The following is an 18,896-nucleotide window of genomic DNA, read 5'->3' as shown; positions in this document are numbered from 1 at the left end:
CTGGCAGCATAACTTGTGGGGCCCAGTGTGAAATAAAAATGTGAGATCCTTAGTTCAAAGATTATTAAGACAGCAACAGCACAGTGTTAAGTGTGAAGGCCGTGAAGCTGACCTCAGCCCAGTGTGTTGTATCAGATGCTTCTGAGAAATAAACTTACTGGGATCAATGTCAAGTGTGAAATTTGAAGCGGATAGTAGCTACAGCAGAGCTCTAAATATAATTTAAAACAACTGTTGTTCTTTGATTTACTCTTGAATGGGCATGATTTTTATGTTTTCTAGAATTAACTCTTTGTAGGCTAAACATGGGCAGACAGAGTGCTGGAGACAAAAATTTTTTTTCCTATGAAATATTGTTTTAAAATCATGTAGCATGTTAAAGGCACTGTTACTTAAATGTGAGGCTGTGTTCTCTGGCTGTATTTCATTCATTATTCTTGAAATAATTTATTTTCAACCTCTTCCTGAACCAATTAGTACACTGCAGTTTGGTTTACTAACATTCAAGGTAGATCAGTATTCATTTTATCACAATTGTATCTGGTGGTGCTCACTTCACTGTAGGTAGTCCCCCAAGCTGTTTTTCATGTATCTACTTAATCTTAATTTTTCTGTTCTACTTCTACTTATTTTGCATTGTAGGAATGTAAATCAGGTCTATCAAAAACAATCACAATGAATTAACAGAGCAGGGATTTGGAAACTGGAGTCTCATTGCATGTAGCCCCTATGATGTCAACAGATGTTCTAGAGTATTTTATGTAGCTTACAGCATTCTTATTGTGTTATCTGTATATTGGCTGGCATTGACAATCTATCAAGTATACATTCTCAGTGAAGAAGGAGTACTAATTTTGTATTTAATATGAGTGTGGAAATAAGTTTGGCCTTTTGGAACATTTTCTATCACTCTGGTTTTTAAAAAGTCATGTATTTGCTTATTTTTCCATGTGAAGGGCTTATAAAAGAAGTTATTAAAAATGTTTGCAGTGGTCCCACACACATATCAAATCACAGAAATGCAGACAAGACTATGTCCCATTTGGGACCATTGATTTTTACATTAGGGAGCTGCAAGATATACTAGAGAACATAAGCATAGCTCATTGTATTATGATAAGAAAACTGGTGGTCAGAATTAGTAACAATTAATTGTATCAAATTAATAAATTATTGACTCATATTCAGTCATATGCCATTCAATCAATACTTATGTAGCCCTTACAGTACTGTATTTCAGCCTGTCTTTGACATCAAGAACTTACAATCTATTGGAGGAGAAAAATAAGAAAGAAAAGTAAGCAAGGATTGCCAGTGAATTTGGCAACCTGAACTGATGTGAAAAAATTTCTTCCCTGTTTCGAAACACATAAAATGCCAGAAAAAAATAACAAAAGCTTTCAAAGTCAACATGAAATGAAGATGGAAAACCTTCACATGCTAGAAACAAAGAGTGCTTAAAAGTAAGAAGTGTGAATGGGAACTGAAGCTGACACCATTCTGTTATATCCCAGATTGGAAGAGATAGCCAGGCCACAGCGCCCCATGCAAACAATAGTACAGAATCATGACCATGTTTGTGAAAGGGACTTGGAAGAACCTGGCAACTGTCCCAGAGATGCAGCTTCAGCAAGGAAATCAGGGACCTCAAGAATAAAGTGAGTCACCCAAAAGAATCTTGACTCTCTGGCTTACGTACTGTATGGCAGTGAGATACAAATTCAGCTACCCTAATGGTATACCCACATATGGTTTGAAATAGGTGAGACACCTGGGTATCTTCAGAGACAAACTCAGAACTATCCTACAGAAATATTCCCACAGCCAAGGCCATATAGAATGTTCACAAAGAGTTGTCCCCATGAAAGGCGAGCTTGTGTTCAAAGATTAAAAATCATATGATGATATGAGTTATCATGAAGGGGACTCAGCACACATAACACAAAGGAAAGACTTTACTCCACCTCACTGGAAAACCATAAAGAAAGTGAAAGTTCATCTTAGATGTACAAAGAAAAAAAACATAATTTTATATCTAGAACCATTTTTAGGAGTAAATGATTAGTACTGTATTGCATATGGAAATCATTCTTGTCTCCCTTTATTCCCCTTATTTTCTCAAGATTAATTTACACAAAATAATTATTTTGTATATAGGGTCTTGTCATCACTTCACTATTGTCCCTTTTAGGGGCATGACTGAGGTTAAGAGAGAGAAGAGCAGGCAGTGAAAGTTGGAGAAGGAAGTACTGAGAGTCTCCTTTGTGGGGAAGAGAGGAAAAATGGTCATTTAAAAAGAGTGATGCCAAAGTAATATAATATGCAATAGTTATAACTTGCTCACTTTTTCACAGGTTATTTTTTTCATTACTTAAGTCTCAGTGCCCAGACCACACCCGAGTGTTGCTCCAGTGAAATGATCATGGGGCCAAGGTGCTTAATGAACTCAAACTTGGACAGGCACTCCCGTAGGAATAAACGTGTCATCAGTCTAACCAAGTACATCAGATTTAACATTCCAAAAGTCACAGGATTTAACATTCCAGAATGTTGAATCACAAGATTTAACATTCCAAAACTGTAAGTTTAACCACTCCTTTTTAAATTCCACTTTTAAAAAGGGCCTATCAAGAAATGGGGATAGGGAGCAGGACTAGAAACACTCAGAACAATCTAGTTCTTAATAAAAATAGATAAATGAAAAGGAAGTATCATGGGCACCATCTCTCCGCTGAAATGGCGAGAATCGAGTTAGTAGTTGAATTCCTTTGACCCTGTTATAGGAAAGTCTTTTATTTCCCTTTCCTTTTCTTTCTGTCTTCCTTTTGAAATTTCTAAAAAGAAGGAAAATGCCAGGCAGCAGTGTGTTGTTGCTGCCACGAAGCATTATTAAAGCGCAACTACCAAACCAGAAAGCACTGCCCTGTAAATTTAATGCAATGTCAGTTTTGATCTAGGTATTTTGCTCTCCAAAGAGATGCTTAATCTTCTAAACAGAATTGAACTGAATGGATTTTTTTTAAAAAAGTGTGTTGTAGTAAGGTGTCAGTACAGTTTACCAGACAAATAACCATCACAGGCACTCCCTAGGTGGTATATGAACTCGAAACTTTGGTTAAACTATGAAAGTATTGATTGGGTGGTACAATGATAAATGGTACCACTTTACTTTCAAGAAGGCAATTAGAAAATTGGGTCATTACTACTTGAATTTACTTTTTTGGATGTCAAATATTGTGTCTTAATAAAAATAATAGATGGATCGAGACCTAATGAGATTGTAACAGGGTGCAGACAAGAGGGGAGCCTCAAATAGGGATCTGTAATAAGATCCAGAAGAGCCTGGAGATAATTGGCTCCACACCACAGGGCCACACCTGCCCAGAATCTGGCAGCTGTAGCCAATTGTGAGAGGAGCCGGAAATGGGGCTTCAGAAGAAGATTGGCACTGGGATTTAAACCGAGACATGGCAGCCATTTGAGGGGGAGAACCATGCGCAGCCCTGCAAGAGAGAACCACACAGCTTTTGCAGAGTGAAGACTCTCGCGGCCCTGAGAGGGAGAACCACGCGGCTCTGGCAGAGTGGAGACTCCCATGGTCCGGGGAGAGAGGACCACGTGCCTTTGCCAGAGTAGGGACCCCCGCAGCTTTAGGAGATACGGTACTCTGGACTGGGCAAAGGGGGAAGGAAGGAAGGACTGTGTCTGTTTGTGGGTGCTTTAAGGGACTTTAGGATTTTTGGTGAAGACATTAGGTCCCTACTTTAAGTTTGTATAGCATTAAATAAACGTTTCCTTTCCTTTACACAAATCTCTGGCATTGAGAGACGTCTTTCCTCTGGCGGTGGACATAATGGACCTGGGGGCTTCTTTCAATAATAGTATATCATCCCAGGCCCCCCTTGTTTGTTCTGTAACAAGATCATACATGTAAAACAGAAATGTAAGGTTTGGTTAGCAATATCATTAGAAAGACTTGAAGATATTTGCTGAATATGGTAATTTCCTGGAAGTCATGATATTTACAAAGTTTAATAAGACCTATTCAGTTAATTTTTCAGAAATTACTTTAATTATCTTTTTAATAACCAAATAAATACCTAAGATATTCAAATACTTTGGAATATATAATGAGATATAATTAATCAAATAACTAGGTTTTCATGTAATTGTATATAAAATATCACCAATTCATTAAGGCACTTCATGAAATAGTGAATAGGAGGTATGTGAATAATTTAGGTATTGGGGGAATAGTGTGGTCCTGATAGGTTTCAAAAATCACATTGATTTTTATTTTACTATGGCTTGAAAATTGTTATTTCAGATTTGGCATTTATTGAGAGTATAATACTCAACGTTTTTCATTTTTATAATAACTTTAGTAGTTCACTATTATTGCTTCCATCTTGAACATGAGATGCAAATACAGAGAGAAAAGCAATTGGTCCAGATCACATGACTATTAAGCAGAAGAATGAGGATCCAAATGCAGGCTCTCCTGGTACTATCCCACTGAAGTCCTAATAAATAATACTCAAAAGATGCAAGTGAGTAATAGTTATCTTACAATATGCTCTTTTTTCTTTTGATTTTGGTACCCAAAGCCAATAAGTCTTCTACCCTCTTGAGTCACCCATTATTCTAATATCCATATAAATGGACTATTCCTTCATCCTATATAAAGTCCAGTGACCTTTATCCCTTCCCCCAGGGAGTTTGTAATTTATTCTGGTCATCATCTATTTAGTTTTCTACTCATTCCAAATTCTTGATCCTACTCCATGTTTTATCTCCTAGAACAAAACACTCTCCCAACCTGTACCAGGCCAAATATGGTTCATAGGCTTTTGCAACCCCCACAGAACACTATTATGTCATTGGTGTGGGGTGTTAATAGAGTGGAGTTCAGCACAGGCCAGAACTGGAAACAACTTAATATTAAAAGTAGTTACTATCGTTCCATTGATTGATTGGCTGTTTTCTAAAAAGGAACTTGCTTATTGGTTGCATTCTTCCTTAGGTTCCAACTGATCACTATATTCATATATTCACTGCACTCCTCCCTATTTAGACCATTTACTCCTTTTGTTTTCTCAGGGTCATTTACCCTCAAAAAATAGTGAACAACTCCACAATTACACTTATTTCATTACAGAAAACTAACTTCTCCTTTTCTTCACATTCTTTCAACTGAACTATCCCAGGGGTCTTATTTGCATAACCAAGATGGATTTTAAGGCACCAGGAAATTTTCCTAAAGAACCATTTCCCTAAAGATGACTTTCTGCCACTTCCCAGAAGGCAAAAAGTAGCTACCCCTTGTTTTGTTTTGAATAACAAACTGTCTTGTTACATTAGGCTCTTTCATACATATTTATTTTCACACAGTGGCTATGAAAATAACCAGAATGATGAAAATCAGTCCTAAAATTCTTAGTTTTCCAGAATTTAAAAAAAATACCCCAAAGACTCTTGCATTCCTTTAAGAGCCTACCATAGCCAGACTGTGGCTGTGATATGTTCATTACCCAGCAAACTTCCTTGATATGTATGTATTAATATTTAATTCCTTCTTATGAAATTATCCAGCCTTAAAGGTGAAATATTAAAATGTTTATTGAAGAACAGTCACTTAAACACAGGAAGAAAAGCTCTAGGTGGTGACTCTTCTTTCTCTCCCTTGGAGTTCATACATTAAAGCCCTTATTTGTATGCGCCAGAGCTAAACATCTTGCCAGGGGATACATAGCCCCATGTGCTCTGCTAAGGAAGTGGTGAGCAATGTTTAAAATGTTTGAGATGACAAAGAGCCCAGGAGGTCTGGCCTCTTCCCCTCCTGCCCTGAGCGGCTGGCAATCTCTTTCAAATTGTGTGCGCATTGCAGAGCAAAGCAGGTCCCCTTGAGGGCCACCCTCACCCCAAGCAGTGTCCTATTGAACAGGGATTAAGTGAGAGCTCTGGGGACTAACCAGAGAATGAAAGTGCACATCGCTAGTGGAGGCATGATCAGTTTAACAGAAGAAACCTCTATATTCCACGCTTCTTTCAAATGTTTATGGTGTCTTATGCAATTCTGTCAGATGTTTATGAAATGGCAAAAAATAAAAATATGCAAAACCACATTTCCTTAGATGAATAGCTCACCCATCCATGGGGCGTCATTTGGCTGCCAAGGACAAAATCGAGATTTGAACTATCCTGAGTTCAAGCTAGCTTTTTGCCATTTCGCTTAAAGCTCAAATACGTCAAAAATGTCACTGCTCTGAATCACAGAGAACACAGTGCTGAACCTGCATTATTCATGGTGGCATCAAGTTAGGTGGGTGCTATTGGAAGACAAAGACAGCAGCTGGCCTCACCATGCTGATTCTGTGAAAATTACGGCTGAGCTCACAACCTGCATCTATTTTGTTCTTCACTATAAGGCTTCACTATTATGAATGTGTGATCTGGATTTTATAACATTTTTCTTCACCCTGTGAAATGACTCTTCTCTATGTATACCTATTGCCACTTTTCCAGGATTTCTAACCAACTTCTCTAGAACCAAGACCAGCTAGACTATTAGTGCTCAGGCTTGATCCGCCCCCCACCCCAAATATTCAACAGTGTTACAACAGAGTTATATATATATGTATGGGATATATATATATATATATATATATATATATATATATCCCAAAGTACATTTCATAGATAGTCAGGGCTCTCTGGGAGCACTCTCTTCAGTGTCCCTGGGAATATAAGTGGACTGTACAGAGGTGACATTGGCCCCGCCCTCACCTAGATTTAAATGTAATTGGTTCAACTGAAGGATAAAAGCAAAACTTTTAAACACGGAAACATAATATGCAAATCTCATTGCAACATTTTTTTTAATCAGTAGCAGATAGTGTATTGAGGAATTTAAAATCAAAATGACGGATTGGGGCTATTGAAGCAACTAGTTCAGATAATTTTATGGAAACAAACTTACATATTTTGCACAACAAAGGAAAAAGAATAGAATTGACCCATTTCCAAAAGGCTTCAGAGAACATTTTATACAAATGACAGTACATCCCATAATATGATGCAAGGAGGAAAAGCTAACCCTGTCCCACTTTATTTACTTTATACCAGGATAGTATTTATAGATAACTCTTTCAATTTTTAATATACAAATATATTTTTTAAGTTTATTTATAAAGAGATTTGATTGAATTTTATTTATTTCTATTTTATCCTCTTAGAGTAAGCATTACTAAGTGTTTTTGAGATAGGAAACTAAAGACTTCACAAATAAAAAGGATTTTGTATTGAATTTAGTGGAGTGACACTAATAAAATAACATAGGTTTCAGGTTCACAATTCTATAAATACATCATCTGTACATTGCATTGTGTGTTCACCACCCAAAGTCAAGTCTCCTTCCATCACCATTTATCCCCCTTTACCCTCTCCCACCTCCCCCCATCCTCCTCCCCTCTGGTAATCCCTCTGCTGTTGTCTGTGAGAGGTTTTTTTTTTTTTTGGTGGGGGGCGGGGGTTGGTTTAACCCCTTCACCTTTTTCACAATTTAATACAGAAGTTAAACTAATGTGGAAAATCTGAGAGAGCATATGTGGTAAACAGTGTGATCTTTGAAAGTCCTGGACTCAAATCCCAGGATTTAATACTTACTGGGTAATCTTGGATGAGTTTACCTCTTTGAGACTCTGTTGCTTCCTCATTTATAGACTGTGGGCAAAAATCTCCCTCTTTGTTCCCTTGGACAGTTATGAGAATTCAGGGAGGCAATGTACGGGTTCTCATTATTTCCATGCATCTGACAGGAACTGCCCTTGGTGTTCGTGTTGTAATAGACCTGCCCTTATCATTGCTGGGCCTGGGGCAAGAGAACCAGTATAGGCCCCTTCTTCAGTGGAGCACCAATGGTGCAGCCTTGGCACCCCTGTCCCAGCTCCGCAATCTGATTTGGGAAGGAGGCTCATACAGATCTGGCAGGGCCTCGGGGTATTTGGCCAGGGGACTGTGACACCTCAGGTACTCAGTGCATGGTCACACTAAAGCACAAACTTGGTGAGCAAGCACCTTGGTCCTTCTCATGCTACGTGGAGGTGATGAGTCTGGAAGAGGGCAAGAGTGGACCCTCGAAAGTGCGGCTCCTGATTCATGTTCAGAGCCTCAATGACATCACCTTGCGGTGTACTCCCTTTGGTTTTCCTTGCAATGTATTGTTGATTTTGACCTCATGTTCTAGCATCACACCAGGTTATGACAACATCCACTGAAAGAAACAGATATTCTCTCCCATCTGTCCCTTTTTATTGGCATGGAAAACATGTTAATGAAATTCTTCAACATCTTAGGTGTCATTGGCTAGAAATTTCAAACAACCACCTAAAGCAAGAGGAAGGAGCCCATGATGATTAGTTTACATCAGTCATGTTCCATCCGTGTCCTGTGACAGGAGGACTGGGTACCAGCACGGAACAAGAGGAGAAATGCCTGCAGGGTGGGCACTCAGCTATGTCTGCCATAGTCAATAAAGCTACAAAGTTACTCCCCTCCCCTGGGAATGCCAGATTCCTAGTCTTGTGTAAACCTAAGCGTCCAGTAACCAGAGACACTTGGGAGACTTCTCAGCATTCCCACTCCCTTCCTGTGCTCCACTTCCTGTTTTTCCAGGTGGGCTACATCCGAAGGAGCTATCCCCTGTATGGTGTCTGTATCTGGCTTGCTTTTTCTGAAATCAGCATCTCACACTGAACACCAAGAGAAAATTTTTGCCAGAAAATAGCTTATTGCCTTAGGTGTTCAGACGATATTTATTTCTCTTGCCTCCTGGAGTGTCTCCACTCTGTCTCCATTATTAGGTAAAGGCCCTCTTCTAGTTCCTGCTGGAGGCCACATCCATTGAGCCAGTCTGCAGCCTCTTCTTTACAGCTCTTCCCTCAACTGGGAGTTGCGTGTTTACTCTTTACAGAAGCGTTGCAGGCATAAAATGCCTAGCTTTCCATCTGTCGTGTATCAGGGACTCAATAGCGTCTGCTCTCTTTTGCTTTCTCCTAAGTAGCCAAGTGTTGGTGAGCCTCTCCTACATATTAAATGTAGTACGTAGTCAACAACTTTTGTAGTAGATGTAGGTGGTCAACCAGGTTTACAGACGATAGTATTATAAGATCACAAAGTACACTGCTACCTCTGAAAGCAGTAAATCAATATCCACTGATCTAAGCACACTTTCCTTATTTTTTTCTTTCAGCCCATGAAATGTGAGCTTCCCTGAATGTCTAAGGCCCAACCCTTCGATGCAGGTCAATGTGAAGGGAAAGATGAGTAGGATGGGGATTTTTTAAAAATACAGAAGGAAAAACTTGGGACCTGCATAAATGAAACTATGCCGACATTTCAAAGAATAAAATTCAGCTCACCTCCGACCTCCACCAGCTTTGTCCACAAGCTAATGAGGTGATGATTAAGAGAGTTGCTGAGAGAGCAATGAATTGTGGTCCTTCTCTCCAGATGAAAAGCTGGGCAGGACTGTGTGTCTGTTGGCCAAATAAATTGCTATTTAAAGTGAACAAACTAACTTCACAAGCACAGATTCTGATGGGACTCATATCATCACCTTTCTTAATGAAATGTTGCCCCTTGTTGCCTTCATACAAAATGTAACCCTAAGTAATATTAATGTTCTTCATTCAATATAGATTCTACTAATTAGTCCTTTCAAAGTAAATCTGCTTAGGGATAAGATAATTTTTAATTATTTAGCAGGAGTTGCTGTTGGATCTTTTCAGTGTTTCAGATCAGGGAGTTTCTATGTAATTCTAACCATGAATAATAAATTTAAAGTCTGGGTCAATATTTAAATATTGTTTCAAATGGGTGTCCCACTTGATGGTTTATAAATTCCAAATTGCTAAATAACTGGCAAGTCTCCACTTTACTTTTGATTGGTAACCTGGACATAGGGTAATATCGTAATACTTTTATAAAGCCAAAATACATATCAATCTATATAGATTGCACAGAGATTAACCACACACCTCAAAATAGCTCATTTTATTATTTTTGTGAAAAGGAATAGGTTTAAATGCTAAAATGCTGGGTATTAGAACATATTTATAGGTATAGTTGAACAGAACATCTTAGGAAAGAAGGAATCTACATGAGTCCTGCTTTGGGGGGGAATATTAAGATATACTAGTATAATTGATAGACATATCAATAAATATTCTCACTATCGCTAGGAGTTGTTTTCACTATCGACTGCTGTGTAACAAAGTACAAAAAACTTAATGGTATAAGACAAACATCTGTTTTGCTTGCACTTTTGTGGGTTAGGAATTGCAGGCAGGCAGTTTTTCTCTCATCCATGTTGTCCACTGAGGTGACGAGAGCTGGAGGGTCCGCTTCCAGGATAGTGTCCGCACTCATGCATATTGGGAACCTGGGCTGGGGTGGCTGGAGCAGCTGGTTACTGGTCACAGAAGGTTCAGGCAGCTCTTTCCATGCGGCCTCCATGTGTGGCCAGCTTGAGCTTCCTCATAGCATGGAAGTCTCAGGGCAGTCTATGTTCTTACATTGTGGCTGGCTTCTTCAGAGCAGGTATTAAAAGACTCAGGAAGTGAAAGCTGCCTGATTCTCAAGGCCCCTAAAAACTGGCATTTCTAACCTATCCCAGGAGTTAAGCAATTCACTGAGGCCTGGGCAGATCTGGTAGGAAGGGAATTTGACTCCCCTCCTTAACAGTCATTTTCATTCTAGCACAGGAGTGAATGAAGATATTATGAAAAGACTCTTTATGGTACAAAATAATTTATTCCCATTTCTTTTATATAATGAACATTACAAGGAAATTTAGAATATTATGTCATTTAAAATTATTCACACCTAACTTACTAGAAACATTATTATTCAAAGGAAACTACCAATACACACATCCCTACTTTGGTCAGTAGCTGAAGCATACATTAGTAACGCTACCATTCTTATTTTCACAGATGTTTAAGAACTGGCAGTGGTTGTTGTTTTTTTTTGGTGGGTTTTTTGTTGTTTTTGTTTGTTTTTTTTGTTTGTTTTTTCCAATCTGACTTCATCATCTAAAGGTCTCCCAAAGCACTTCTCTGCCAACAAATGACTACCTCATAATGAGGTTCTGAGTATCAAAAGGTTTACTCTAAAATTTAACTCACGCCAGCCACTGGTGGGGCTCAGAAGAACTGTTGCTTGTCACATTAATTCTGAGCCTGTCAGGTGGATCTAAGTGGGAAGAAATTCCGTACTTGAGAATATCCAAGACAACATGAAACTGTTGTGTGTCATTCTGATTTTACTCTGCCTTTGCAGAGGGGTCAGCCCAGGAAAAATCTCTGAGCATTCAGCTTTCCTCAGGCTTTCTGCACACGAGGACGGGTGGCAGACCCCAGGGCTGAGAGTGCAGATGGAGTGCCAGCCCTGCCAAGGCAGATGGTCAACCTCAGAGGCCCAGATCTATCTGTATCAGTATGTTTCTGAAGGGCCGGTTTCTGTAGCTCAGTGCACACTGTCTGGAGCTCACAGCATGCCGTGTGCTCATGATGGTGTCTTTGACTAAATATCCTCGCAACATATCAACTAACTGAATAGAAACTGATAGAAGATTAAGTGGAGTCTATTTAAACTTGCAGCAGGGCAGAGAGAGGCTCATCGCGCAGTGCCTTCTGAGACCGATGCCATGTCGACATAGGCATAAGTCCAGCCACCAATAATCACGTAAACTCCTCTGCCTTTCTTTATACTATTGACCAAACAGAAACTATGCAGTTTTTACATTTACAGAGATTACCTAAGACTAGTTGATCTTTAAATTGGCCAAGTTAAGCTTCTCTGTTCCTGACCTACAGCACAGTACTTAAAATCCTCTCACATCCAAGTTTATACAGGTGTTTGGAGTATTATTAAAAGGTAGTTTTTACCTAAGTGAAGAGATCATTGCACCTTGGAAAGTCAAGTTACTTGTTCAAGGCCCTGCTATTTGCTGGAAGGAGTAACTTCTGACAATGTCTTCTGATTTCTAGAACAGCTCTCCTTTTCCGTGTAGACTGTATCGCACTATTGACAGTTCCACAACTGCTGCTCACTACACAATGGGCACGGGGATTTGAACCACACACACTGGATTCTAAACTATGTTATCGTAGCTCATAAAGGGGAGAAACTGACCTGTCAATTTGTGTTTTATCAAACTAATTTGTATTTGGAAAAAGTTATGACATGAAGTGGAGAAGAAAGGAATTCACTGAAATGGAACACCACTTAGAGATTCTAAGGAAAGGCAAGAGAGAGAAGTGATGATAAAGATATTAAGAAATTCTCAAAAAGACTGAACTTTACAATATTTGTGCAAATAAAGTCATTAACCTTGAGAATATTAATAATTATCCTATATTACTAGGGACCACCTGACATGGAAACTTCATAGAGAGAAGCATCTAGCAATTCACTATGTAGCTAAGTCCCAGGACTGAGATGAGAACATTACAAACACGATTGCATCTTGCACTCAAAACATTTAGGATTATAACTGAACACATCATTTTATTTAACCCTTACAATGATCTCTTGGTGTAAGAACTGGTATTATCCCCATTTTAAGATAAATACAATAAAGTTTGGAGAGGTTAGATGATGTGCCCAATATCCTTCATGAAGTAGCAGAGCAGCAAACCTGAGTTCTTCACTGCACAGAACTGCCCTCAGTCGCCACAGCCAACAAGCTCAGAAAAGGCAGCGATCTCTGGGTTCACGGTCCAGTCCTCCCAATCACCGACTGGAACACGTGCCTGTCAGAAATAATTCCCAAGCACTTTCTTCACTAGAAAATGGAAGTCATTTTCTTCTACTCCATGGAGTTATTGTGAAGATTAAATTAAATACTTAGGTGTCAGTAAAGTGCCCAACCCATAGTAGGCACTAACTAAATACTAAAGTGCCAAGGGAAAATTCTGAGTCTGAAGATGTTTTTTTTGGCATTCTGCTCCTGAAACACTACAATTAGGTATTTGACAGTTAAAGTAAGCAGTTTATTCATTGAAACAAATAATTTCGTAAATAATAAATAGCTTTAAAAGGTCTGCTGAGATATATTTAGCAAAATAATTTATCCATGTAGCTCTCAAAACCTAGGGACTGTAAGTCCCTAAATGGAAACAGAATTAAAACCCTACCTCCTTCCACTTTTCCTAGTTGACTCAGAAGTGTAGAAGTACTGCAGATTCTCATTATCCAAAAATATTGCCAGTGTTTTTCCATTCAAATCTAGTTGAAACAAAAACGACATTAAAAAATTCATGGGAGTTTGCATTATATTATCTGGTAGTTATGTTACCCCCCCACTGCCTTTTAAAAATAAGCAGCATGTGTGCAGTAATTTTCCTTGTCATGATTCTATGCCTTCCTTATAGTGCATTTTGCCAAAGAAACATCGGACATAAATGAACATTCTCAGGTATCCTAGCAACGGGATGTGATTAATAATACCTCTCAGAGCAGGGCAAATAAAATGCCTGCAAGTGAATGCAAACTCAGAATTGGCTACAGAGAAACTGGTAGTGCATTGAGGAAAATTTGATAGATTCCATGGCATACTGTATTGTACAAAGACAGAAGCAGGTTAAAGGGAGAGTATATTTTTGAGACAAGACTGTATCTGAGTATAAAAATGCAATATGTATACATATATCACATGCATGCATGTAAGTGTGTGTGCATGAATATGCATACATATACATGCATACACATACATGTGTATATACACTGCATGTATATATGAATATATAAATACATATATACACAAAATTTTCTTTTTATTAGAAGTGATGTAACATACTGAATTGTGTTACAAATCCCCCTCCCTACTCATTATTGGTATGATACATTGGATTGCCATTTGTGTTCCTGTGGCTTTAACAGATCAGAAATAATTGCTCTGATAAAGGAGCTACTTCTATACTGAACTACTGAAATGTGCTTTAAATTTGATATATATTTAATGTTTATCCATGGAACAATATCAACAAGCTCAAATTTAAAATAGCTTTTCAAAGTATCAGGACTCAGTTTGTATAAATAAATAGTTCTGAGCTGTGGAATTTTAATGTGCAATTAAAGACATTTTCTCTTAAGAAAAGTTTTACCCTGCAAATTCCATTTTTATGAGATTATAGTCCATTTTACTTCTCACAGGTTGAGTGCTGCATCCAGGTTTAAACAGAAGTGAATTGCAAACTACTCTTTAATGTTTTGTGTTTAAACTAGAAGCTGTGCTAAAATAAAGCCCCACAAGGACACAAATGCATGTTCCTTATTCGGAAAACCTCCTTGTTTTTTCATCACCCACTTTTCTAATATAATGATTTTCTAGGTTATCAGTTGTAATGTAAATGCCTGGTAAAAGCTCTGTTTTTGATTGCACCTGCTCTCTGCAGTAGCAGTGCTAAAACTTACTTATGTTCTCTAGCATTATACAGAGGGTTGGGATATTACATAACTTTCTGTGTGTCCTCCACCCCAAGCATTTGTGTTTAAGGCACCAGGAGGAGCATAGGATACGCCCCTCTCCCTTAAAGAGGCAGCAGTCCAGTTGCAAAAACAGATCTGCATCTCATTATGAACCAAACACTGGAGTTAGTGCCATGATAAAGGTATATATAAAGGGCTTTAGGAGCACAGAAGGCTGATTACTTTTGTGAGGAGTGGCGAGTTAAGGGAGGTGACACAGTGCAAAAGCTTCTGAGCTCAGCTCTAAAGGATGAGTACGATTTTGGTAGCCAGAACCACAGGACAGAACATTGCAGGAAGCAGAACAGTGTATGAGCAGGGAGTTAGGGTAGGAGGTCTCATTCCTGGCATAATTGGTAAGTGTTCTGTATGGTACCTGAGGGGTGATAACAGAAAGTGGGTAAGTCATGGCCAAATTTTCCAGGGCCATACATTTTATATTAGAGAATATGGGTTTTCATTTGTAGTAGAGATCAGATGGCAAGGATGAAAAAACCATCCCTAAAACCAGTGAAATCAGTTAGGAGCCTGTAGAAAATAACCCCAGAAAGATATATCAAGTTTGTGACCTAGGACCATGGCAGTGATACAGGAAAAGATAGATCTGAAACGTCCTATAGAGAGAATGTAATGGTCTGGGGGTCAGATTAGATGTGGAGGTTGAGTGGAAGGGAGGAGCTAATGGCTCTCAGGTTTCATTACTGGGTGCCTGAAAGGATAGGAGGCTAACTCTCAAGACGAGCATGTCGGAGGGGATATAATGACTTAGGTTAAGGATATGTGTTGTAGTGCAGTAGACCGTTCAGATGGAGCTGTCCAGTCTGAACCCTCTCTTTCCATGAAGGCGGACACTGAGAGCAAGACAAAGAGACTAAAAAAGAAACCTACAGGCTCATCCATTTAAACTGTGGAAACTCTGTGTTCTTTGATCATTCTAATAGTTTATTTAACCTAGTTTTTATTTTTCTAATTTGAAGTTTAGTGTATACATAACTAAAGATAGAAATCTAACTCTATTCCTATAACAAAACTAATAGCAATAAAACTAATAAATAATATTTATATAGCCCTCTATAGTTTGCAGGGCCCTTTCATGTAACACAGAGAACTGTTTGAGGTCCCAGCGGAGGGGAGTGAAACATTTTCAGCAATGCCTTCCAGCCTCCCTTCTGAAACATTGAACCCCAATATTTTGTGTGAGTTTCCTTCATTTCTTGCTGGTTCTTGGAATTATTTTCCCTCAAATTGTTTAATCCTCACAACATTCCAGATAAGCAGGTCTGATCCCCACATTACAGAGGAGAAAGTCAGGGAGACCAACTGATTTGATGCAACTAGCATCACTGAAGTTGTATTATAGTTAAGTGGTAAATTAACCCAAACTTTCATAATAAAGTTATCCAATAAGTACAAATTATCTATTGCTGTAACAACTTATCCAAAACTTAGCAGCTGAAGACAACAGTAAGCATTTGTCATCTCACACAGTCTCTGTAGGGAGCTCTGAAGTGGCTAACTGGGTGGCCCTGGGTCAGGGTCTTCCCTGCAGTTGCTGTCAAGGTGAGAGCTGAGGCTGCAGCCATCTGAAGATCCAATGGAGGCTGGGGGATGGGCCGCGTATGTTCCTGTCAGGGTGGTGCCCACTGGCAGGAAGCCTTCGTTCCTCATTGGCCACAAGGGACTCTCCACAGAGCCACTTGAGTGTCCTCACAACATATAATCTGGTTTCCCTCAAAGGGAGTGATCCAAGAGAGCAAGAAGGATGCCACAGTGGTTCTTAAGGCCCGACCTCTGAAGTCACACATTATCATCTCTGCAAAATCTTATTGGTTACACAAGAACACGAATGGGTGCCAGGAAAAGGAATGAACACCAGGAGGAAGAGTTACTTTGAGGTCTGACTACCACACCATTTTATTTGTCTCCAACACATTCACTGTGTACTTTCAGGGTTTATGACTCATTCTCATACAAGTTAAAGACTCTCCAAAGAGATATTTTTCTTTTAATGTTTTATAACTCAGGACTTGTATAACATTTTTTAAAATTCATGAAAATGTTTGAGGCCTCTAGTATACAAAAAATATGTTATCAAACAGTAAACAGTGGCCTGCCCAATTAAAAAAAAAACTTAAATAAGGAGGTGCCCCATCACACTTGGTAATGAATGAAATCTTTAAATGGACCATTCATGCCATTTATCTGTTTGAATCATTGAAATAAATTGCATCCAACAAGTCCCCTGGAAATCACCCAAATGAATAGAATGTGCCATTAATCAAGATGCCAGTTGAATGAATTCCACCCTTTTGGCTGTTGCACAAGGGAAAGATTGTATGTTCTCCACTTTATATATTTAGATTTTAATAGACATAAAGCGCTAGTAAAAAGCTTAAAGTTTACATGCATCGTCCGTGTGTTGCATAAACTCTCAGTTACTAGCTTTGCTTGTGAAATGTTAGCGGCTGACAAGAATGAGATGACTAGAAGGGTGGCCCTCGCTTCCCCATCACAAAACCAAGGCTCTCACTTCAACAGTGGTGTTTACACACACCATTGCCCTGGTGCAGAGTTTCTTATCTAACCCAGTGCATGTGCTGGAGTGTCCTGTAGCCTGGCAGAAACCTTGAATTTGTTTCTGCTCAAGCTATTGTCCATCTCACTCATTTGCAGTCTGTCGGATTTCATGAACGAGGAGCCGTTTCCTCAGTCTCATCTTCCTCATTATCTACTTCTTTTCAGACACTCACACTGTCTCTTGTGTTCTCTGCCCCTACTCTGCTAAAACTGCTCTCTCACAATCTAGCAACATCCACGTGAACTTGGCAGCATGGGATGCCCCCCATACTATTGGTAACCCCCATACTTCTGAAATCTTAATTTGTGGTAGACAACTATGCACTCTGTTGATCTCCATGGATCCCTTCTTCTTCCTCCTCTTCTTCTTCTTCTTCTTCTTCTTCTTCTTCTTCTTCTTCTTCTTCTTCTTCTTCTTCTTCTTCTTCTTCTTCTTTCTCCTTCTTCTTCTTCTCCTTCTTCTTCTTCTCCTTCTTCTTCTTCTCCTTCTTCTTCTTCTCCTTCTTCTTCTTCTCCTTCTTCTCCTTCTCCTTCTTCTCCTTCTCCTTCTCCTTCTCCTTCTCCTTCTCCTTCTCCTTCTCCTTCTCCTTCTCCTCCTTCTCCTTCTCCTTCTCCTTCTCCTTCTCCTTCTTCTTCTTCTTCTTCTTCTTCTTCTTCTTCCTTCTTCTCATGGTCCTAAGTTACAAACAAAAGCAGTATTTTTGTTTCTTTGGCCGCTTTCCTCAGCCTCGCCCTCTGTACTATCTGCCTTTACATCCCCATCCCTCACCTCAGCTCCAGCCACCTTCTCACAATGGACATGTTCTGCATCTGTAGGTTCAGTTCTGGTCTGTCACCCAAGCTTTCATTCCCACACTTCCATCACATGTCACCATTTCCCTGAATTACACCACTACACCCAAAGTCACCTACATAACTATTCATCTTGACCTTTCCTTCTCCCTTGCACTTAACATTTTGTAAATCCCTATATGTTCTGCCTTCCTGCTATCTCTTGCATCCATCACTTCCCTCCTCTGCATTCCCACTGCCATAGTAAGTTTATACCTCTTGCCCTACCTTTAGGAGAGCCCTCCTCTTACACAAAGCTACTGATGTCCAAGTTCCTAAAGCAAATCTAATACATGACACTTCTTGCTTGAATAACCTTGTCCTACATAGCCCATACTATTTCCTTTGCCAAGAATGAATCCTTTTCCTATTTCAAATCTCCCAATTCACATGTATCTATCCAGGTCTAAATCAAGTACCACTTTCTCCATCACTTTATGGGTACTTCTTCATTTCTTAAAATAATAACTTTATCCTTTCATGTCATGAATCATTCTGTTCCTTTTAGGGCACATCTCATTTAATGTTCTATTGCTTGTTCTTCATCTTCCCTAGTAGGTTGCAAGAGGCCATGGTCTTATTTTATTCAGATGTTCCTCACCCCCCACTGTTGCTTCTATGGGAATTTGCAAGTTGTAGATTTATTGTTGGGTAAGTGACTCTTACTAATAAGATTTTTTAAAAATACAACAATGTAACAGCATATTGAAAGCATACTCATATTTTTGACTTCCACAAATAGATTTAAGAACATCTTTCTATCCCATTCAACTGTTCCTAATCATCTCTGGAAGCATTCTGGACATGGTGGAAGTAGTGATTGTGTTTGGAAATTGCCTTAAACTAAGCCTTCATCTAAGTTACCTCTTTTTCTCATGGCCCCACACTGCAACTGATCTGCCACTTCTCATTTCAGGGAGAGTAGAGAAGAAAAGAGAACAAAAAGCAACTTCAGG

The 18,896-nt window shown here is 39.1% G+C and overlaps 1 protein-coding gene across 5 annotated transcripts in view; it reads left to right on the top strand.

The window, feature by feature from the left end:
- CHST9 (carbohydrate sulfotransferase 9) overlaps positions 1 to 18,896 on the top strand; it is a 230,332-nt gene that overhangs the window by 87,754 nt on the left and 123,682 nt on the right. For 4 of the 5 annotated variants that reach the window (XM_045850081.1, XM_045850083.1, XM_045850080.1 and 1 more), the window contains exon 3: positions 18,857 to 18,895. The exons of the other annotated variant lie outside the window; for it this stretch is intronic. In XM_045850081.1, the coding sequence (XP_045706037.1) occupies positions 18,857 to 18,895 (39 nt within the window). The remainder of the gene's footprint in view (positions 1 to 18,856; position 18,896) is intronic. 5 annotated transcript variants of the gene reach the window in all.

Source organism: Phyllostomus hastatus, unplaced genomic scaffold (assembly GCF_019186645.2).
Source record: "Phyllostomus hastatus isolate PE091 unplaced genomic scaffold, TTU_PhHast_1.1 phas_contig_80, whole genome shotgun sequence".
In the NCBI taxonomy this organism is placed as follows: domain Eukaryota; kingdom Metazoa; phylum Chordata; class Mammalia; order Chiroptera; family Phyllostomidae; genus Phyllostomus; species Phyllostomus hastatus.
The sequence above is the reverse complement of the archived record's forward strand: the minus strand, read 5'-3'. Positions and strand labels throughout refer to the sequence as shown.